We start from the raw sequence: 23482 nt of genomic DNA on the forward strand, positions 1-23482 counted from the left end.
AGAAAGGGAGGCTGGAATCTTTGACCACCACAGCCCTCATCAACGCACGGCAGGCAGTGCCTAGGAAGTGGACCATTTAACAGGAGACCCCAAAGTCTGGTTGGGCCTGCCCCTCTTAGCCTCACACCTCTGAAGTGGGTCCCCTCACTGAGGGGAGCATTTTGGCAGCTACAATGCCCCTTCACTGACTCCTGGACCTACAAAATCCCATGCCTGACTCCTCCTGCCCACAGTGTGGTTCCCAAGGCTGTCCCTGGGCCATCCTCGGGCCTTCTGTCTGCCATCAGCTCTGAGTAATCAATGCCCACCAAGCCACCTCTGTAGAGATTATGTGAGAACCTTCTCTGGCCTGCTGGATATCTCTAAGTGACCATGGTCCACTTGGCAGGCCCCAGCTGAACTCCTGACCCTGGCCCAACAGCACCCCAGGGTTCACAGGCCCCAGTGGAGTCTTTGAGCACCCCACACCCAACCGGCCAATCCCACCTCAGAAATAAACATCCCTGGGCTCTGTCACTCCCATCCTCCCTGCTCTCAGCCTCATCACTTCTCTTTGAACAAGGGCCAGGGCCATCACTTACAGCCACAAAAGCCTTCCCTGCATGCCTCCAGGGGGTGCCATTCACACAGACTATAAGAGAGAAATGGTGCCCTCGGAGGAATCCAACATGGTGGTCCTCACCAGTGTGTTTGCCACCTCCCCACCTCTGCTGTCCTTGCCCACCATCTCCATCCTCCACCTCACCTGGCATTATGGCCTGGGGGGAGGAAGAAGAGAATGCAGAATGAGAATTAACCTGAGCACAGCTCTGATTTCAAGGGCCAGAGGGGCAGCTGGGGAAAAGGCTTCTTCCCTACACCACCCAAAAGGCTCCCTCCCTGCACTTCAACAGACACTATGACCCCTAAGGTCTCCATTCTATAGATGAGTTATGATTCAAACTGGTTAGCCAACTTGCTTGAGCTCACACAGCAATTAAGTGGCACAGCTGGGACTTGAACCCTGATCTTCCAATGCTGCTTGGAGGGGTCCTTTACCCTACTCAGCATCTAATACTAGAGCCCATTTTCCCCCACAAGTACATGACGACAGGCTGCATGAAGGAGGCTCTGGTTGGTCCCAGCTTGGGGAGCAGTCACAGTGAAGGGCCTCAAGATGCTGGAATACTACTCGCCCAGCATCCAGTGGTCCTGGGTGAAGCCCCAGTCTCATCATCTAGCTCCCAGCAGAGCTCTCAGGGAGGCCCCCTTTAGTGACAGGTTTACAAGCTTCTCAGGAGCCACAGTGGGGGCATTCCCCCCGCCCTCAGGCGAGGCTGCTGCTGACACAATGGAAATTCCCCCACAGAGCCCATTCCTCCTGGGCATTTATGAGGTGCCAGACACAAGCCTGGCCAGCCCTCCAGGTGACCCTCAGCTAGCTCTGGACCACATTCCTGTCTCTTGGTCGGGCCCCAGGGGGAGATGCGGGGACACAGTGCAGCCTCTAGAGTGACCTCCCCACTGCCCCGGCTAAGCTCTGCCCCAGAACCATCTTGGCAGAGTCCCAGATGCCCAGGCTGGGCTGAGCTGAGACGAGAGAGACGAGAAGAGAACAGTATTAGTGACAGTGACCAAACTCTATGTGACTTAACCGGCAGTGTCTTTATTCTGCCCCCAGTGCTGCTATGACACAGGTCCTCAGAAGTGAAGCCACCCAGCCAGAGTAAAGAGCCCCAATCTGAACCCAGGCCTGCTGCCTCCAAACCCAGGGGCTCTATCACCAACTGTGAGTCCTCTGGAGCCTCGCTATTCTAACCTGTAAAATGGGGGTCATGGCAGACCTTCTTCATGGGATTCTTGTCAGGGTTAAATGAGATGATATATGTAAAACTAACCCAGTAAGTGGTTGCTATAATAATGATAGTTATTTTAAGTATTACATATGACAGCAATTAATTATATTAATGATTAACTTATTAATACTTATTATATAACAGTAATAATCATGATTGCTACTGACATCAATCTGTGTTCTCGTACCTCCACACCTCTGCTCAAGCTATTTCCCCTTCTCAGCCACATATCTTCTTTCCCTGCCCCACCCTCCACCTCTCCAAATCCCATGCATCTCTCAACACCAAATTTCACCGTGTTCAGGGCTGCCTTGTTCTGAATCTGTGGCCCTGAACACCAGTGCTGGCATGGCTGCCTGCATCTCCTATGGAGGAGGCCCGTCTCACTTTCTGGACAATGGGGGCCAGGGAGGGTGGGCAAATGGCATGAGCCCTGGAGTCAGGAGGCCCTGGGTTCAAACCCTGGCCATGGCACAGACTTGCTGTGTGACTTTGGCCAAGTCACTTCACCACTCTGGACTTTGATTTCTTTCTCTACAAAACACAGGGTCATCATAGCTGCCCTGCCCACCACTCTATGTACTCCAGTGAGTTAATAGATGTGAAAGAATTTTGCAAACTTGAACACCTGATCCAAATATAAGGTCTTATTTTTTCTCATAAGAGCAATAAACACCACTGTAGGAAATGACCAGCTCTTTTCAGCCCAGTGGGAGGCCAGACACTCCACTTTTATCTTATCCCAAACACCCTAATCCTGGATTGCCAGGGTAGTCCTGATTTAGACCAACTTGTACGCATGCACTGAACATTGTCTCTCAGGGATAAAGACTGGGGAGCCAGTCTGAAGGGTGGGAAAGCAGGTGGGAAGAGGGCCGGAGTGAGAGAGATGATAGGACAATGGAACAGATGTGAACTTCCTTGGGGTCCTTCAAGGGGCCCACCTCCCTCCGATGCCTCTTGCTAGGCTCGGTCCAGCAGGTTCCCTGCTGGGAACCTCTCTGTCCTTCTCACCTATGTACCTGCCTTTCTCTCACTCATCCTTCAGACCTTGATTTTAAAGCCCACCTTCTCCCAGCAGTGTCTCTGGCCCAGGCCAGGTTCAGGGCCCTGCTATGGACACTCAGGGACTCCACCCACACACCCCTAACAGAGCAGCTGGCACCCAAGCAGCTGCTCTCAGGTCTGGTTCCTCCACAGAATGGAAGAACAGTGAAAATGCCCTAAGCTAAAAAAAAAAAAAAAAGAAAAAGAAAAAGAAAAAAGAAAATGCCCTGAGCTGCCCCCTGTACACAGTGCACTGATCTGTCTTTTCCACGCCCAGAATGCTTGAGAAGAAAGTCACTCTGATCATTTTCTGTGCTCTGTGGAGCAGTGTTTTGGAGAGGAAAGGCCGCAGGGTTATTTGTGTCTGTCTCCCTGATGGACCCTGAGCTCCCTGGGGGCAGAAACTCTTATCTTCTTTACTGCTCCTTCCCCAGTGCCTAGCTCAGAGCACAGAGCAGGTACTCCATATGAGTTGTTGAACAAACTGCCACTGTTTGATTCTTCAAGCCACTGACCAATTGGCAAGTGTCCAGGGAGTACCCACTCTGTGCCTTGCCCTTCCTGGTGTCCTGTGGAGAAATCAGAGAAAGGAGAGACTAAAAGGACAGCTTCCTTTACTGCCTAGCACCAAGATCCCACCCACATCACATGCCTAAGCAAGAACCTGCAACAGCTCCTCATTTGCCCGATGGAAAAAGGAGAAAAATGAAGGTCATGAGAGTTGATTCTTTCTTTGGTATCAAATACTGCAGCAAATGCCCTTCACATACAAGCTCACCCCTCACCTCACCCTCCCAGTCCCTGCAATCTAGGTGTCTGAAGGAAGCAGCCTCCAAAATGGCCCCAGTGATCCCCACTTCTACCTCCTGGAAGTCTTCCCCTTTTGCAATCCTTGCCCCTTGTGCATGCGGAGTAGACCTAGCAGCTAGCTTCTAATGAATGGAATACAGCTGAGTATTGGGATGTAATAGGATTGGAATTAATAGGATGTCATCCCCAAGACTGGTTATAAAAAAGCCTTCAGCCTCCATCTTGATTACTTTCTCTTGCCCCTTTTGGGTTTTGGCCTCTGGGGGAAGACAGCTACCATGTTGTGAGGTAACCCTGTGCAGAGGCCTGTGTGGCAAGGGAACAAGGACTGCCAATAACCACGTGAGTAAGCTTGGATATGGATCCCCCTCCAGACAAGCCTTCAGATGAGACCACAGCCCCAGCCAACAACTTGACTGAAACCTCCCAAGAGACATTCAGCTGGAGGTACCTAGCTAAACTGCGTCAAGATTCCTGACCCAAAGAAACTGAGATAATTAAATGTTTGTTGTTTTAAACCATTAACTTTGGGAGTTATTTGCTGTACAACAGATGTGCTTTGCAATAATACAAGATCAGTCTCACTTTACAGATAAAGAAACAGAGGCTCCGAGAGGTAATAAAAACTTTCCCAAGGTCACACAGCTGGTGAGTGGCAGACCTGGGTTCCAAATTCAGGTAACTAACTTTACAGCCACCCTCAGTGAACTCCACCTAGCTGGCCAGCATGCTAGGTCCCCTCTCCACTCCATGAATCCTCCAGTCCATGCTAGTTGGTTTCTCCATGACCTCTGTAGCCCCCATGTATATACAACTTTGTGATTCAGGATTAGGGGCCACATTAGGCCTATCATCTCCCCTAGAGCCATGGCTATGCATTCAGCAGGCTCTGCTGCTCCCTGGAAGACTGAGGAAATCCATGATGACAAGCTGGGTGAAAGAGGATGGTGGAGAATGGGCAAGAATTGGCACCTTCATCGCCAAGTTAATCTCCACACTGAGCCTCAGGCTCTCACTCACTCTGTGACATCCTAATATCTGACATTTCCAAAAACCAGATGTGCATACAGCTGTGCCTCCCCATATCTTCACTGCTGGGAGGGGACTAGCCTTCCTCTTCCCCCTCCCCTATGCTTCCCCAAGATTCCAGAAAGGGATTCCAGATGATAACTATTCTGGGTTAAGCTCTGGGCCCCTCTCTTCCCAGCACCTCCCCAAAACCCCCAGGCCAGGTCTGAGAGATTGCAGGGCAGAAGGTAGTGGGGAGCATGGCTCAGTCACATAAATCCATTTACCACACAGACCAACACACTTAGCTTCCCTTACACAGATCAACATGCATGCATGGGTACATATGTGCACACACACAACCAGTGGGTGCGCCTGATGGTGGACACAGCATCTAGGAACATTCTGTCCTAGCTGGAGGAGGCAGAGATACTCTTGGTCCCTAGAGGCAGCCACATGCATGTGTGTGTGCACATACTCATGAACATACAGAGGTCTGGAAGAGCCTCCATGGAAGCCTTCATAGAAGCACATCCATTTACAGGGTGCTTACTATGCACAACTATACTTAACACCTATGAATTTACTTAACCCTTTCTACCATCCTTCAGAGTAAACCTTACCATCCCCAACGTACAGAAGAGGACATTGAGACTCAGACTCAGATGAAGGAACTGACACAAAGTCACACAGCCAGGGGATCAGGATTCAAACTCTCATCAGAAAGATGGCAGAAGAGTAGGGTCCCCAAGTCACCTGTCCCCACCAAACTCTCATCAGAAATGCCTGCCCCACTGTCCCCTTCCTCTCTAGCCTTGCCTGGCTTCACTACCCAACTCGAGTCTCACAGCCTCCAAAGCCACCCCTGACAGCTCCATCACACTTGTCCCCTGGGTCCACCTGCAGATCTAATTGCCACACGGTCTGGGCACCCAGGGCCTGTACCCTTTACTCTTCCCTTTTACTCCAACCATCAAGGATCCGCCGGGTGCCTGCTGGGTGCCAGGCACAGAGCTGGGTTAAGAGAATAAGACGGATGAAGCTAAGCCATCGCACCTGTAAGCTCACCTTGGCCTAAGCCTCCAGAGCTGCTGCCAGGACCCAGGCAGCCCCCTCCGAGCTAATCCCAGGTCTCATAAGGCCATGGGATGCCCTTTCCCCTGACACCTGTTGAAGAATTAAGAAACCTGAGGAGGAGAAGTGGGGAGCCAGCTGCACGTGTGCATGAAACTGCCCAAATGATTTCCAAGGGGTGAGGCCTGACTTCCCACCTGAGCCACCAGCACCATGACCTCAGCCAACCATTTCCCCTTCTGGGCCATTGCATCAGGGTTTGTGGGTCCAGAGACCAAGCTGAAGGGTGACACATCGGGGTGAATATATGCAGGTCAACTGCACATCAACCCCTCAGCACTGGACCTTCCCTTGCCAGCAGGGAAGCACGTAGAGGTAAAGGAGGAAGGCAAAGAAAAAGGAGGGGACAGGAGGCCTCTCAGTATGGCTGCTGCCTCCTTCTGCGCTCTACACCCCCCAATCCTGCCCTCAAGACTGGGAGCAGCTCTGGATATCTGCCCGATGAAAGACATCAAGCATGTAACTGCCGAAACCATTTTCCAAATGGGAATTAATTTCTCCCATGGGTCTCCTGCCAAGCTGGTCCCAGAGGAGCCTGACTCCTCACCACCTGCCCTAACACACACACACACACACACACACACACACACACACACACCCCTCATGCAGAAACACTGACATCTATCTACAGAGTAACAAGGACAAGTCCCATGCACAGAGTAACACAAATGTGGCTGCTCACACATGGAAACACAGGCACAACACAAAATCCCTTAAATATCAGACAGAGACAGATAGGTACACATCACGTGGTACATGCACAGGCCCAAATGCAGATACACTGCAGACACCAGAAACACAGCCAAAACATGTCCACAAACACACTGCTAGAAACAACCCCCATGCAGTCTGGGGTCAGTCTGTCACCCAGCAATCCAAAACCTTCAGTTTGCACTAAACCCAAATCCCAAGGCCTACAGTAATAATACAATCAAGAACTATGTGACTATTCTTAGGGGGTCGGGCAGTGGGCTGAGGGTGCCCTAGGAAGGAGCCATACCCTTGCATCTCCCAGTTCCCCCAAAACACCCACTGGAAAAAGGTAAAACTGAAGCACCGAGGCAGCCAGTGCACGGGTGTGGGCATAAGCAGCCGTGGATGCGGGCAGGACATGTGGGGACATGCACACGGAGATTCCAGCTGAGGGACTATGTGACACAGGCAAGGACATCCTCTCCACAAGCCCCATCCCCATTTCCCCTCCCCCACTCATGCTGATGGTAAGTTGAGGCAGGGGTCAGGGCCAGCTTGGTGGGAGGCCCAGCCCAAGGAGGGTAGTCCCAGCTAGGGCAGGGGAGGGAAGGAGGTCAAAAAGCAGACGAGGCATTTGATTAGCACTCGCCAATGTCCTCCCAGCCTGGATGCCAGCTCCTAGAGCTCTCGGCACACCTCAAGTATCCTCCTGTCCCAGGGAGAAAGGGAAGGAATATGACCCTGGCCTCAAAATGTTTTTTTCCAAGCCCTTGTGTTTCTCCCATGTTCAGTCCTTAGTCACATCCTCCCAAGTAATCCTCACAATAATCCTAGGAGGAAGGCACTACTACCAGCCCCATTATCAGATGAGAAAATCAAGGCTCAGGGAGACACTTGCCCTCACTATACCACGTGTCTGTGGACTCCCGAGCATGAGCCCTTGCAGCCCATGTGCTGTCTTGGGTGGTCTCGGGGTCCTCACTCCCCTCTGAAGCCGGTGCTCCAGGGCAGCTGGAGGATAACGTGCTGCATCCCGGGCCTGCTCTGAGGGCCTCTCTGTCCTTCCCAGGCCACAAGCTTACCCAAGTCTGATCCCAGCGGAAAATGCCAGTCTGCTCCAGACCTTCTGCCAACAGGCCCTGCTGGGGCCAATGAGCCCTGAGCGGAGCCCCCGCCCCACAGACACGAAGGGTCGGGCCCAGGTCAGCCTAGTCCGAGTCTCAGGCCAAGGCCCAGGCCACTGGCCGGCACCGGATTATATGTCTTCCAGGACCTTCCATCTGTCACTTAGCCCTCCAGGCCCAGGACAAAATTTATTTCCTTTTAGGAAAGCCAATGATTTGCTTTTCCCATGTCTCCTTTCCTGCCTTTTTCTTTTTTAATTAGAAATTACTCTCTCAAAGTCCAGAGCCTGGAAGGGACAAGCCACCTGGTCACCAGTCCCAGCCACAGCTTCCCGATCGCGCCAGCCACCACCCTCCCTCCTTCCTGGGCGAGGTTCCTTAGTGCCCACTGGACTAGGCAGATGGAGGCTGCCCCATCTCCTCATGCCCTGTCTGAGGAGGGGAGCAGGGGACAGGGACTGCCCAAGGTCAGCCCACACTGCTCTGGCACCAGCCAGTTTTGTACAGAAGCCCCAGCTCCCTGGACCCAGTGATGACAAAACAAGTCCCTGGGAAGTCTTTCCCTTCTGGGTCTCGTGCCACATCGGCCATGTTACTCCCAAGACCACAGCGCCTGAGCCAGGCAGATCCAGGGGACAGGAGCCCGGGCAAGCAGAAGCTCTGCTTGCGTGAAGGGAGCCAATTCGTGCTCCTCCCTTCCACCCCTTCACCTGCCTGCCTGTCAGTCTGTCTGGCCGTGGACATAAACGCCAGGGGTCAAAAGTTCACCAGCCTCCCCAACAGAGCCCACGTTTTGAGAACTGAAGTCAGGCTATGTGGGGGGCTGTCACTTGCACATCTGTAGGTTGAGGCACAAGCAGACACAGGTACACACCCACAGACACCTCTAATGCACCCCTGTGAACACAGGCACACACACCCAGTCACACACACCCGCATGCACCCACACATCTCTCCACACCTCCATCACGAAACACGGGGCTCACCTCCATGGCCTGCATCCCGGGACTGACAAACAGGTCCCCCCAGCTGTCTAACTAAGGTTTACCTCAGTTCTAGGAGAGGGGGATACGGACGCCCGGGACCTCACATCCCATGCTGGGGGCTGGTCAGCACCCGGGGAAGGTAAGAGGACAACGAGACTTTGTGGGGAGACTTAGCTGCCTGACCTCTGCCGGCTACCAGGGAAAGCCCACCTCTTCCTGCTTTCCCCAGGTTCCCTTGCTTTCCTCCACCCCAGGGCCAACCACCCAAAGGCACCCCCTCCCATGGCCCCAGGGCCCACCAAGGAGTAAAGAGGCAGGGGATGATCATGCCCCCGGGGCCCCAGCCTCCCCAGGTGGTCCCCAGGCTGGGACCCGGCAGACCGCCTGGCATCAGCTGGGGCCTTACCGTGGAGGGTGCTCCGGGTGATCTGTCCCCCCATCGCGGGCAGCGGGCAGCACGGCCACCTTCGTTTGGCCGGCTGGCCTCGTCACCGAGCCACCCTAGCCGCCAGCTCCCCTCCCCCGGCCCCTCCTCCTCCCCCGCGGCCGGCAGCCGGCATGGCAGGGCTGAGCCCGCCCCTCCCGCGTCCCCACGAACTCCCTCCCGCACACACGGCTGCCTGCCCGCGAGGCCCGCCACACACACGCACACACACGCGCACTCACGCGCACGCAAGCACACCCCTCTGGCCCCGCTCGCTGCCTCCGGCTCCCACCCACTCCCAGAGCCTCCCCCACCTCCCCGCACTGGTACAGGCAATGGGATCTGTCATGTTTATTTACATAAGGAGGAGGAGACTGGAGGCTTCCTGAAATAGCCGAGCTCCAGAAAGCACTGGAGATGCCCCAGCAGAGCAGACGCGCGCACTCACACACACACACACACACACACACACTCACACACATGCACATGCACACGTATGCTCATTCCCCATCACACACCACGCGCGCACGCCACCTCACCATTCGTCCAGGCTTACAGCCATCCACAAGCCATTAGGCACCTACTCCATGCCACATCAGACCAAGACAATGGGGACACCATGGTGAGCAAAACACACACTGTCCGATCCTCAAGAGGCTTACACTCTGACCAGTGGAGCTTAATAGCAAACGGCTAACATGGCTTCTCTGTTCCTCCAGGCTCTACTGCAAATGCTTCCGGAATGTTAACTCCTTCAGTCCTCACTGGCTGAATGAAGAGGTCAGTATTATTGTTATCAATAAGTACATTGTTCTCTCCTTACAGATGAGAAAAGGAGAAGTCGCCAACCTAGAAAGAGGCAGGGCTGGGAAGCAAACCAGGGATCCGATCTTTTACCCCCACCACTCGGCCCCTTTCATCATAACACATAAAAGCGCACACCAGTATGACCTCACCGCCTGTTTGCACCGAGTCACATGTACGTGCACAATGCAGGCTCTTATAAGCTTTCACCATTATGTGCACGTAGCCACCTGCTGCCCAGCACACACTCACACCGATACCCACGCACCTCGCAATGTACATACTCAACACACTCACACCCTTACGGCCCAGGCTCTAGAGAAATCTTGAGCGCAAAACCTGGCGCCCCACACTCAGGGGAGCAGAAAAGGTGCAGATAGAGAGGGCAGAGGGCAAGGGGAAGGCAGGTCCCTCGAGCCCCAGGCAGCCACTGCTGGGAGCCCCAGGTATCACCAGAAGAGTGTCGCTGAGCAGCGAGCACTCCCAGTGTGTCTGGCACCGCGTGCATTCTCTCATCTGTATTCCAGGTGGCAGAGGCTAATGTTAGGTCTGTTTTATAGAAAAGTAAGTTGAGGCTCTGAAAGACTAAGGAAATTGCCTGAGGTGATTCACCAGGTCAGAGGCAAGCCAGGACTCTACTCTGGGTCTGTGAGATAATCTCACGGGTCATCACCCTGTGCAGGCTCTCCTCAGGGTCAGAGATCTGCGTTTCTAGGGAAAGATCTGGGTGGGGAGGGAAGGCCAGTGGGCGGAGGGGCTGGGGAAAGCGCCACGAGAAAGGCAGGGACTGCCCTGAATCACATGAGACTCAGAGGCCTGGGCGCTATGAAGGGCTGTGCTGGGCTCTGAGCCTTCACCCCAACACCTTGCTGTTGCCTGCCCTGAGTAGGTCTGGGGGTGGGGCACTCAGGCCTGGCCTGGGGTCATCAGCCAGCAGGCAAGGCAGGCCCTGGGTGAAAGTGTCCACAAACCCAGCAGGCTAATCCTCCTCCTGGACCAGAGACATGCCTGAGTCTTCTCCATGGAATAAGCGGTGACACCCAATCCACACTAGGCTGTCTCTTTCTTTCTTTTTTTTTTTTTTAAGATTTATTTATTTATTTATGACAGACATAGAGAAAGAGAAGAGAGAGAGAGAGAGAGAGAGAGAGAGGCAGAGACACAGGAGGAGGGAGAAGCAGGCTCCATGCCGGGAGCCCGACGCGGGACTCCATCCCGGGACTCCAGGATCACACCCTGGGCCAAAGGCAGGCACTAAACCGCTGAGCCACCCAGGGATCCCCTAGGCTGTCTCTTTCTACAGCACATCTTGCTCATGGCTATGCATGGCCCCATGTGCACGTGCCCACACGCTCCATGGCACACACACGCAGTTCCTCTAGGGAGGAAGCTAAGTCAGAGTCTAACAGAGGGGAAATAACCCAAACTCCTTTTGTGGGATAAATAATCATCATAATAGCAAACGCAAGGCTGATTGTGTGCCAGGCAGCTCTAAGCATGTTACACACATTAACTTAACAATCCTCATGACAACCCTAAAGGATAAGGTGCATATTTATGCCCATTTTACAGATGAGAAAACCAAAGCAAAAAGAGGCTGATCTGGAGGCTGTTCTTGCAGCAGGAGAATCAACCCCCCTCATCCTACCTGCCTTCTAAAATCCACCTGCCTGGGCCCTTCCCCACTAACCCCCGAGTCTTCCCACTCCCTGAGCACTGGGAACCTCTTCAGGGAAGCCTCCTTGAGACCCTGGGTGGAGGGTGAGTCCCCCTTCCTGGGGCTTGTCTTTCCTCTGAGCCCAAGCCGTGCCTCTCCCAACCCCTCGTCTTCCTCTGCCTTCCCAGAGATGGCCATGCCTAGCTGTAGCCTTGTCTGCCTGCCCTGGGTGTATCTCAAAAATCCAACCTGACCAACATTTATGAGCACCTACTATGTCAGAAACTAAGTTGGAGATGCAAGGGTGATCAACAATAGACAGGTCCTGGCTTTCAAGAACTTACAGTCCAGAGGGAAACCTATTTATCAAGTAATCTCACTAAGGAACATATAATCACAATACTAGAAAAGTGTGCTGAAAGAAAGGAGCATGGTCCTTAGGGGGGCTCAGGGCAGGCTTTCTTGAAAAGGAAAGGTGAAGGATAAGTAGGTGTGTCCATGTGCCATAGAGGTAGCTTTGAAGAGAGAAAGATCCAGGGAATGAATACAACATATACAAAGGACCTGTGGCCAGAAGAAGCCCCACACACTCAAGCAGCAAGGTCAGTGCACCTGGAGCAGGGACAGCAGTAGAAGCCAGAGGAAATTTTCCAGTGGCAAAGCCAAGGTAGTCAAAGGACACCCCAGAAAGGCCCTGACGAGCAGGGTGAAGAATCTGGCCTTTCTTCTGAGAGCAGTCGGGAACCTCTGAGAGGGTTCGGCAAAGGGGCAACAAGACCAGACCTGCATTTCTAAAAGGTCATTCTGTCATCTGGTATGCTGGATGCTGGAAGAAGGAAAGGTGCCAGGGAACAAAGCAGCAGCGTGAGCATGGTCGAGACTGGACCTGACTAGCCCTCACTTCCCTAGGGCCTAGCACGGTGCTTGCACAGAGCAAGTGCTCAGGGAAGATCTCGCAGGTAGAACTGAATTCGTGTCATTTTCCAGAAGCAGGACTGGGGGTCAGTAACAAGCAGGCATGGGGACAGAATGAAAGCTCAGCAAAGCAGGAGTCCTGCCGGTGGGCGGTGGCCACCCCCAGTGGCCTGGGAGGTGCTTGGGTGCCCCCTGCCCCAGGCCTTCATAGCACCACTGTCTGAAGGGATTTCTCGGCACACCTGGGTCCTGTTTCCTACAATCCACTTGCCTAATTTAAATAGAAAGTGCCAGCATCCTGGGTCTGAGGGTCCCCCTACTGCCACCCAAGAGTGGTGTCCAGGCCTCCACAGATGAAGCAGCAGCCAGCACTGTATCCTTCTGTTTCATTAATGGAGGCATCATATAAAATTTCATTTGACCGAAAAATTCTGTTTCTAAATGGGTGAAAGAACCACTGACCTACAGCATTCAGCCACTCTTCAAGCATTCCCAGAGTACCCACCATAGACCCACTGGTGAGCAAGACCCAACTGGCTCCCTTCAGAAGCCAAGCAGAAGCCATGCTGGGATCAAGGAATGGAGTTCCTTTGGCTCTGACTGAATTATTTCAGTGTTCTGTTCTCTGGCCAGAAAGGATGTGAAACGGAACATGAAAGGATGAAAAGGATGGGAACGGGAATGAGGAAGGTAGAGGCAAATCTACAGCAGAGGCTATAAATGCTACCATTTGTTGAACACCTACTGTGTGCCAGGTACCATCCTAGAAATCTCGCAGAAAGTAGACCTGTCCATGATCTGCATGGGGGCTGCAAGCCTTGGAGCCCACGGCAGAAGGGAGGGCTGAATGTACCCTCGGGGAGCGATTTGGTGTGGCAGGGTCAGAAAGAGCCCCCTCCCTTTCTGGCTAGCCCCCTGTTGCATCTGCTCTCTGGCTAGGGAGCCTCCACCCCCTTGGCTCTCTGAACCCACTCAGCTCCCACGACCCTCCTCTCCCTGCCGTCTCCCTGTCCTCTGATTCCTTTCTGCCTGCTTCTCTTCCCTCTTGGGCACCATCTTGGTCTCCATGGTGGGCTCCCCTGCTCACCTCTCACCTAGTCCTTCCTCGTCCACCTCATGTCCTTCCTCGTCCTTCCTCGTCCACCTCATGTCCCTCAAGGCCTAGCACCCACTTTCCTAGCTGAACCTGTCCTCTCAGAATTTAATCTAGTGCAGACCTAGCAAATGCAGAACAAAACATGGAACAAGTTCACCAGACAATAGAAACCATCACATTAAGATCTCTGAAGGAAAGGAGACTCAAGAAAGCTCTGGGTCCAGCCTTCAGGAAGGCCAACCGGTAATGTGCCCATTGCACAAGTGTAGCAAATGACACCTAGTAAGCTGTAGATTTTCCAATGGTCACATAGTGGGTAGAGAATAACAAGGACTTCAACTCAGCTTTAATTTCTTCTGTTACTTAACATGACTTACGGGTCAGGGAATCCAAAGGCTTGGAAGATAAGACTGGACAAGGAGGAGGGGTAAGTTCTCCTTATGAGGTGGTGGCAGAGGGCAGTCATAGATGCAGAGGTCAGGAAGGGGAAGCAGCCCTGCTGGGGAGGAGCTGGGAGGCAGTCCCTGGTTGCTATAGCATCTTTTTCGTCAAGAACAGGAGATAATTTGATTGAGCTGATGAGTCACCTGGCATTTGAAGCTTAAGTCCAACCTACCAGGACCATCCTCCCTACCCTATTAGCCTTGGCCTGGCACTGGAGAATGGGGAGCAGCGAGCCCCACCCTAAAGCTTCCTCCTATGCCCAGAATCAGGATGAGAGTACAAGAGAGAGCGATGTGCGTGGAGATGAGGATAAAAACACACAGGAACAACAAGAGCATAAGCCATGTGCTGCAGAGAAACCAGAGCCAGGGAGTCCATAGGACGTCCTCTGGGGCTGGGACAGGTGCCCCAGCAGTGACAGCTGCCAGCCGCCCAGTATGATGGGAACACAACAGGTGCAGAGGCGGGGGCGGAAACTGAAAGAGAATCTGAGAAAACAGCCTGGAGTTGGCCGCCCCTCCCAGACCCTGGGCCCAGCGCCAAGCAGCCCTTTCTCAGACCCTCCAAGACAGAAACACACCTACACCTGCCTCCCAGGGCCAGCCTGGACAGCCTGGACCAGACGGAGGGGTCACCATCCATGCCAGGCAGAAAGGGCAGAACAAGGAAGAAACCAGGTTTCAAACCCCAGGACAGAGTGTGCCAGACAGAGCCCACGCCCATAGAGCCCCCACCAGGAAGCAAACATTTGCCTATGATAAGATTTATGTCACCGGCCAGGGAGGGTGGATGGATGGATGGGCCCAGCCCATCCTTGTGCCGCTCTCAGGAGCTGAGACAGGCAAGCTCTGCCACCACATGACTGGGCAAGCTACCGAGCTTCTTCGAGGCCCCGAGCTTGGCTCAATAAGCAACTACTGCTGTCGATGTGTTGTTCAGAGATCCAGAGAGCTCAGGATTTCAGGTGGTACACAGAGGGGCTAAGGTTGCTGCCTAGCCTCAGACGGGAGAGATGTCGGAGGCAGGATACAAGTACAGCGTGAGGCATAAATGTCGCACCAAGGAAAAGAAAGGGAGGCCTGCCTTAATAGATAGGACCACCTTCACCATCATGTTAGCACCACTTCCTCAGCGCTGCTCACTGGCACCCTAGCACCCTGGCACCTGGCACCGTCACCAGTGCTTAAAATGCCTGACTGCGCGCAGGCCTGAAATGAAAATGCCATCTCAGAGTGCTGAGTACCGTAGGTTCTTCTAAGTAAGCAGATTCAACATCGTCCCTTAGTTAGTGCTCTGTTTTCGTTCAGGGGTAGAATGAATTTTAAACTTGAAGCCAGTCCTTGTCCCAGTGATTGCAAGTGATAAATTGCCAGGGCCTGAATTCGTAAGGTGCTCCCTCAATTATCACCTCGCTGAGGAGGGTGAGGAAGTGCAGAGCAAGTGCAGAGGACATTTATGGGGGAGGTGAGACAGAGATGAGACCCAAGGTGACGTGGGAGACAGGACACATGTGCTGGGGCAAGACATGAGCTTCATCCACTGGAGACGCGTACACACACCCGCCTGATCCTGCCGGGCCTGTCCGGATTATGAGAAAAGCTGGCAGCTGATAGCAGGAGGTTAAATCCTTCCTCTGCAGGCAGAGACCACCCTCCCCCAACCCCCCCCCCACACACACACACGTATCCCTTTAGACCCCATGACTCAGCCAGAACCCATGGTGCCCACCCCTTCTGGAACCTAGCCCCCAACCACTGAAGCCACCCCCAGTCTGGGAGGGCCCCCTGGGCCTCCTGCAGCCCACCCTCCTGCCTCTAAGGAGCCTGTTCTCAGGCTCTCCTCTGCTTCCTGCCCCTCCCAGGTCCAGCTTACTAAGGAATAGCAGAGCCCAGGACCAGCTGGCTTAGTCCCCACCCCTACTTCTGTGCCCTGGCCCTGCCCCCTGCCCCCTACCTCCTGCCCACCACCCACTGCTGAGACCACCCACGCCGACAGGTTCACACACTGGGGACTAGAAGTAGGAGAGTATGCTGGTGCAGGACCTCCAGGGGCCAGGCCCTCGGACTAGGGCACTCCCACCATGGCCACCGGCAGTCAGATCCCAATGATCTGACCATGCTGAACGTGACTCACTGCCACCACTGAAGAGTATGTGTCTACACTAGGTGGCTTCACACTAGGCCGTGGTTAAGAGCAGGCTCTGGAGTCATTCTGCCAAGGTTCAAATCCTGGTTCTAACACCTACTAGGTCTCTATTTCCTCTTCTGAAAATGGGGTTGCTGATACTAGTGCCTTCGTCACAGGTCTCAGGGTGGGGGGCAGTGAGTTCACACACGTACTATACTCAGAACAGCGTGGGAGGCAGAGGAGCACGCACCCTACAGAGGAGAAACTGGGCCACAGGGTGGGAAATGGTAGAGGGGGCACTTGCCCTCAGGTCAGCTGGCCTGCACTTGTAGGCACGCATGGTGCACCTCCCTCAAGGATGGCCAGTGGATATCCGCCAAGCAAACACTAATGGGTACAGCCTCAGGGAGGACCGGTCTGGTGACCACGAAGGGCCCAGGCCAGATCAGGGTGCAGGGGTGAGGCTGTCTCTAGGAAGCCATTCAGCAGAGCAGAGAGAATGAGCTGAGTCCCAGGGGCTGTCTGAGGGCAGGTGAGGCCCAAGGTCTCAGAATCCCAGCCCAAGAGAGAGACCTCTACCAGAAGTACTTTTCCAGCTGCCCAGGGGCCTCTGCCCCTCAGAGCTCCTTCATCCCCTCAGGCCTAGCTGGGGGGGAGACTGTCCACTGTGATCTCCAACCTGGCTCCCCTAAAGAACCTTAACTGCTTTAGCAGGGGTCCCAGCACCTGTTCCTCCTATAAAACTGGGCAGACACTGGCCATGCTAGCTGCAAGGTGGAGGGCAACACCCCCAGGCACAGAGGAACCTGTGAGTGCTGAAGTCTATTCAGGGCCTCGCAGAGAGGCTGGTGGCTTTCAAGCCCACGGAGCCTATGAAGGAATTTGATTCCTTGCCGCTGCACCTGCAGCCCTCGGCCCAGAGTGAGTCCCTGATCCCAGCCCCAGAGAGCCTCTCGTCAGATCATCAAGAAGCTCCCCAGACAGGGGCTCTGAGTCCCTAAAGGTCTGCGGACCATGAGCATGTGGCTGGCTCAATCTGGCAGCCCTTCCCTCTGGAGCCAGAGCTCAGGGGTTGCTAGACCAAAGGCAGCTGTGGGGACTGTAGTCCTGCCTAAAGAATAGTCCAACAAGGGCAGAAATGACCATGAAGTGAAGGCAATGACAGAAACCCCACTCTCCTCCCTGCAGCTGCCCCATCTCCCAATTTGCACAACCATCAACCACCATTTGCTCCCATCTTCCTTTCCTCTTTCTCTAGTAAAGAATCTCAGGCTCCTCCCTCAAAATGCTGCCCTGCTTCAGGGTGACTTCTTCCCTCCTTCCCTCTTTCCATCCCTCCCTCCCTCCAGCTGCTGAAGCCCAGGGTCAGGCAGGCCACCAGAGACCCCAGCAATGCACAGGGTGCCCTCTCCAGCATCCCTGGGAGTCAGGCTCCTAGATTCTAAGCAGATCCTGTGGCCTGTGGTAAAACTTCACAAGGCTTGGGAAGATCTGCAGAGGCCTGCGCGGATTTGGGAAGACCCAGTGAGAGTGGCCCCTTTTAATGCCTGTAGAGGTTCCTCCCTCCTCACGGGGGTAAGGGCTTCAGAAGGTGGGTAAATGCAGCTCCTGTGTTGGGTTCAACGCCAGGCAAATGGGAGCAGGGATCTCTCCCTCCCCACTGGCACCCTGCCTTCTCTAAAATAATGCCCGGCCCTCACACCTTCTACCCAGCTTAGCCAAACCCACTGCTCTTGCCCAGAGGGGGGCTCTTTGTTCTCAGGGCCAAAGAAGGGAGGTGACTACATTAGTCTTTGTGGGGGGGTCTATTTTTACTAGTCCTGATGCCACCGCCATGATTTGTTCTGTGACCTTGGATAAGTCAATCCCCTCTCTGGGCCACAGTTTTCACATCTGTAAAACAGAGGCACTGATACAGGCATCTTTAGCTCTGAACCAGGATTTCCCTGCATCAGAACTATGGGAGGGGAATCACTGGGGGGAAAAGAGTTAGGAATTCCCACGCTGTGTGCAGCAGCCCCTCCCTCTCTGCCACTTGCTACCAAGGTCCGTGGAGAGCCAAGGATGGGCCAGGATGATCTCGGCTGGGTGCCACTGGTTCTCAGTCCTCTTCCTGACCCCACCCAACATGGGTACATCCCCAAGGTTCTGTGGCCTGGTTTCTACTAGCCAGGCCAAAAGTCTGGTGTCATCCTGGATTCCTCCATCTGAGTGAGCAGGCACTGTGTCCTTCTATAATCCATCCTCTGGCTCCTCCCAAAGTTCAGGCCACCAGCATCACCCTCATCTGGACAATTCTTCACATAGCCCTTCCTCAGGGCTGCCAGACTGACCTTTCTGCCTGACTAATCCAGCTGGGTCACTGCCCAGCTGAGAGCCCAAAGTAGATCAACTTGACCCTCCTTTGGGAACATTCAAGGTCCTCTGTGAACTGGCCCCAGCCCATGTACCCACGTGTCTGGCCTCACCTCCTATGACATCCCCCGCACCCCCTAACCAAGCACCTACACTCCATGTACAAGAACCACATATATACTAGAACATGGCTGTACCTCACATGTCCATGGCTTTCTGAATACTGTTCCTCTCCCTGGAATGGCCCTCACCACACTAGATACTCAGAAACTCCTACCTCACCTTCATCTCTCAGCTTGGAGGGCCCTTGCCCCTGAGATCATCCTAACACCCCAGGGCAGATGGGACCTTCCTTCTCCAAGACATGTCCAGCGCTCTGTGTAGCCCCTGCCCTGCAATGGTGGAAAGGTCTCCCTCCCAGATTGGGAGAAAGCCTAGGACAGACTTTTTAGCTCCAGATCCCTAGCACCTAACAGGGCAGGCCCTGGGTAGCACTCAAAGTATATTTTATGAAGGAAGAAAGAAAAGAAGGAGAGGAAGAGGAGGAGGGAGGTAGAGAGACCAGGGCTGCTGGTGGGTGGTCTTTACTTGGTGCCCCCCCTTATCCAAGCTCCCGACAGCAGCTGAGAGGTCACCGTTCCAGCCACGATGTCCCAGGGCCCCTGTGGACACAGTGGTGCCCGAGGGAAAGAGCCTGCCAGGACCGTGACCTCACAGCCCCATGGGTGGCCCTCCATGCTCCCTCAGCACTATGGGCGGCACCAGGCAGGGCTCACTCAGACAGAAGCAGCCAAGAAGCCAAGTAGCCAGGTGTGTCCTGGAACACTAAGGAGCCAGAGCCTTATCTGACCATCTTCCCTGGAGGCAGCAGGGGAGCATCCACCAGCCCCCAGCCACCCACTTGCTGGGCTACAGGAAGAGATGCTTGAAGCCATGGGCCTGGCTGTCTCCCCGCTGCTCGCTGCTCGCTGCTCGCTGCTCGCTGCTCGCTCCTGGATTCAGGATCCGACGGGCCCCTCCAACTCGTTTGCATGAACCATTTATAGCAGCACATTCAAACCCACGCCTTCCAAGAAGAAAAAAGCCCACTGCAATTGCCTCTGGCTTCCTGGTCTGTCTTTTTTCCCTTCTCTTTCATTTTTTATTTTAATGGCAGGAAGCTGTGCTTAGGAGAAACCACTACCCTGCTCCTGGCAGCACAGAAGCTAAATTTTCCCTCCAAACTGAAGGAGGATGATGAGCAACCACTCTTCAGGTGTCAGTGACTTACAGTTTGCAAAGTCTACGAGCATCCATGAGCTCATTCAGTCTCCCCAATAATGGTGAGAGGGGGCCACTGCCAGCACCCATTTTACACATGAGGAAACTAAGGCCCAAAGAGGTTGTGACTTGCACAAGACACACAAAAGCAGTAAGAGACTGTAAGGGACATGGTCGTTGCTTCCCCAGCATCCATTCTACTCCCATTGACAGTGGTTCTCCATCCTGGCTGCATGTTAGCATCACCTAAGGAAGTTATCAGATGCCCAGTTCCCACTCCAGGCCAACTGATATAGAAGTTCTGAAGACAGGTCCAGGCATGGGTGTTTCTAAAAGCTCCCTAGGTGGTTCTAATGTACAGCCACGGTTGCAATCTGCTGGAATTAACCAATCACAATGGTTCCATTCCCTTCGCCATGTGGTCCACTTTTGGCCAATGAAGCTTAGTGGAAAACCTGACAAATCCCTCTGAGAAAGATTTCCTTGCTCCACACAAAGAAACATAAGAGAGAGATCGTTTCTTCCTCTAAATATTGTTGTGTCTAGTTGTGATTCCTGGGACTGCCGTGGTCATGTCACTGTTAGTCCAGAAGGAAGGCAACCCAAGGATGGCGGAGCACAGAGATGGCAAGTACCTCATCCTTGACTACATCCTTCACCATCAACCCTGAAATCCACCCACTGCTGGACTTGCTGTGATCTGAGATAGTATGGCTCCTCATTTTTGAAGCCAGTCCAGGTCAGCATTACTATTTGCAATGACAGCCCCAAGACACAGCACCTTCCTCATCCCTCACCCCTGTCATCCCCTCTTAGATCTCCCACCACAGGAAGACAGCTGACTGAGGAACTCAGCTCTGGAACTCTGAAATCCATCCCAGTCCTTGCTCCATGGCCAGGCTTCCCCCCAACTGCTCCCAGCTAATGACTGAGTGGAGTAGGGATATTAAGGCAGGCTCATTCCTGGGAGATATGTCACTCCGCTGACCAGTGATTGTGGCTTGGGCTTGAGGACTCCACAAGGGTCTTGAAGAACTTTCCTTAGGACTGACTGCAGTCTAAAATACTTCCATCAAACTTTCTTCCTTACCCCTATGCTTCACTGAGTGTCACACTTGGATTGAGGTCTGATGACTCACCCAGACTCTCCCTACTTCTTCTCTATTTCTCTTCACACAGGTATTTTCCTCTGATAATTTTTAAAATAAATTTTGAATGTTTAATCCACTCCTGGTCTCTGCTTAACTGTTTAATACATGATCTGCTTAACACTTGATCTTTACCACTTCATGCCTGGACCCCACCATGAAAGCCTCCCAACTTTGAGACCCCTCCACCCCATTCATAACCCTTCCCATACAAATCATGCTACTTCCCTACTCAAGAACCTTCACTTGTTTCTTATTTCTTACACCATCAAGTTTAATTTCCCCAGCCTTTCTTTACAGGCACCACTAACTTTGACCTGCCCCACAGGCCAATCCTGGCAGAAGACTGAAATTCATCCCTATTGTTTCACTTACATTCCTGGAGAGTTTCAATGTGGGGGACAATACTGTCTATTTCTGCAGGGCAGAAATGGTTGGTATGGCCCATGACCAATGAACACTGAAGCTGCCCTACATCTGAATCCTAACTCCACCCATTTCCACAGATGCTCCTCAATATCAAAGCTTCCCCCTTCCTTTACCCCTCCATGAAATATTTACCAAGAGAAATACATTTCACATACAAACAACCCACCATCAACAAGAAGTAAATGCTCTCAAAGACTGTTACAATAATGAAAATTATTATTATTCACACAACAATATGAAGAGGAGGGTGACAGAGGTGAAGATGGTTATAATGATGGAGGAAACAGCAGTACTGATGAAGGTAAGTATGAAAAGTAGAAAAGGCAGGAATAAAAAATATTCTAACAGTGTGATTTCAATGACATAAATATATGTGCAGAAGAACTGATTTCTCCTTGACTCACTGCCATAATAACCAAATTCCTTTAGAAACTGCATTTGGTTGCTAGTCACAAAAACCAGAAATAATATGGATTTTTAAACACCAAAGGTGTTTTCTCTCACATAGAAGAAGTCTGTAAGTACATAGTCCAAGGCTAGTATATCAATTCTGTAGCCATGAGGGATCTAAACCTCTCTTAGCTTTCTACCTCACTACTGCACACGACACTTTAAGTTTGCTTCATGATCTAGAGTAGCTGCTGAAGTTCCAGCCACCTTGTCCAAATTCCAAGCAGGAAGCAGGAGGAGTATGGAAAACCAAAATCAAAGGACCTACACCAGCTATCTGCCCCTCTTTAAAGGAACCTTAGTCAAAGCCCAACAATTCAAATTCATTGGCCAGAATGTATTCACATGGCTAACCCCATGCTGCATGGGAAGCTGGGAGATGTAGTCTTTTCATTGGACACATCGCCATCTCAAATAAAAACAGGGTCCTCAGCCATAATGATGAGCTCCATTCCCTCTGAATAACATTACGAGCAATGCCCAGAGCACAAAGACTCATTAAAATGGGTGTGGGGGGACGCCTGGGTGGCTCAGCGGTTGAGCATCTGTCTTCGGCTCAGGGCGTGATCCCGGGGTTCCAGGATCAAGTCCCACATCGGGCTCCCTGCGTGGAGCCTGCTTCTCTCTCTGCCTGTGTCTCTGCCTCTCTCTCTCTCTCTCTCTCTGTCTCTCATGAATAAATAAATAAAATCTTTAAAAATAAAATAAAATAAAATGGGTGTGGGTCTTTCCTAGTGTCCCTACATACCCTTCTGCTCCCTCCAGCTGAACTCTATGCTCCATATGAGAGATATATTCTCCTGAACCTGTTTATAACAGGCTGAGTATGCCAGGAAACTATGTAATATATTTAAATATTACATTAAAAGTATCAAAAGTCTCTTTAAAGAGAATGAAAAGACAAATCAAAGACTGGGACAAAATGACTGCAAAATACCTAATAGACAAATCCAAACTATATAAAGAAGTCTCAAAACTCAAAAATAAGAAGAAAGAAAAAAACACAATCCAGTAAGAAATAATGGACCAATGAGAAAGAAGAAACCTTTGCTTTTTGTGGAAATTTGGATGAACCTTGTGAGCATTATGCTAAATGAAACAAATTGGACAGGAAAAAAATGCAGTATTTGTATGATATTACATATATGTGGAACCTAAAATAGTCAAACTCAAAGAAACCGAGAGTAGAGTGGTGATTACCAGGTGATGGAGGGGTGAGGAAATGAGGAGACATTGGTCAAAAAATACAAGTTTCCATTTATAAGATTAACAAGTTTAGGGATCTAATGTACAGCATGAAGCTTATAGTTGATAATACTGTGTTATATACTTGAATATTACTAAGAAAGTAAATATTAAATGTCCTAACCACAAAAAAAGAAATAATAATTATATGATGGGATGGCGGTGATAACTAATGCTAGGGTGGTAATCATTTTACAATATATAAATGTATCAAATCAACACATTGTACACTTTAACATATACAATGTTATGTGTCAATTATATTTCAATAAAATTGGGGAAAAGTTTCAGCAGGCTCTTCACCAAAGAGGATCTACAGACTGGCAAATAAACACATGAAAAAAGTTTTCAAAATTATTCATCTTTAGGGAAATGCCAATTAAAGCCCTGGAGAGATACCACTACACATCTATTAGAATGGCCAAAATTAAAATGACCGACCATACCAAGTGGTGGTGAGAATGCAGAGAAACTAGAACTCTCATACTTTG

The 23482-nt window shown here is 52.0% G+C and overlaps 1 protein-coding gene across 3 annotated transcripts in view; it reads right to left on the reverse strand.

Moving 5' to 3' along the window:
- The window catches only part of NEURL1 (neuralized E3 ubiquitin protein ligase 1), a 79601-nt gene that overhangs the window by 24251 nt on the left and 31868 nt on the right, over window positions 1–23482 (reverse strand). The window contains exon 1 of one of the 3 annotated variants that reach the window (XM_041745226.1): window positions 9044–9357. The exons of 1 other annotated variant lie outside the window; for it this stretch is intronic. In XM_041745226.1, the coding sequence (XP_041601160.1) occupies window positions 9044–9077 (34 nt within the window). In that variant the 5' untranslated portion in view covers window positions 9078–9357. Of the gene's footprint in view, window positions 1–7609; window positions 7737–9043; window positions 9358–23482 lie in introns of those variants that run through there. One more of the 3 variants, XM_041745227.1, reaches the window with a different exon arrangement.

Source organism: Vulpes lagopus, chromosome 2 (assembly GCF_018345385.1).
Source record: "Vulpes lagopus strain Blue_001 chromosome 2, ASM1834538v1, whole genome shotgun sequence".
NCBI classification, from domain to species: Eukaryota; Metazoa; Chordata; class Mammalia; order Carnivora; family Canidae; genus Vulpes; species Vulpes lagopus.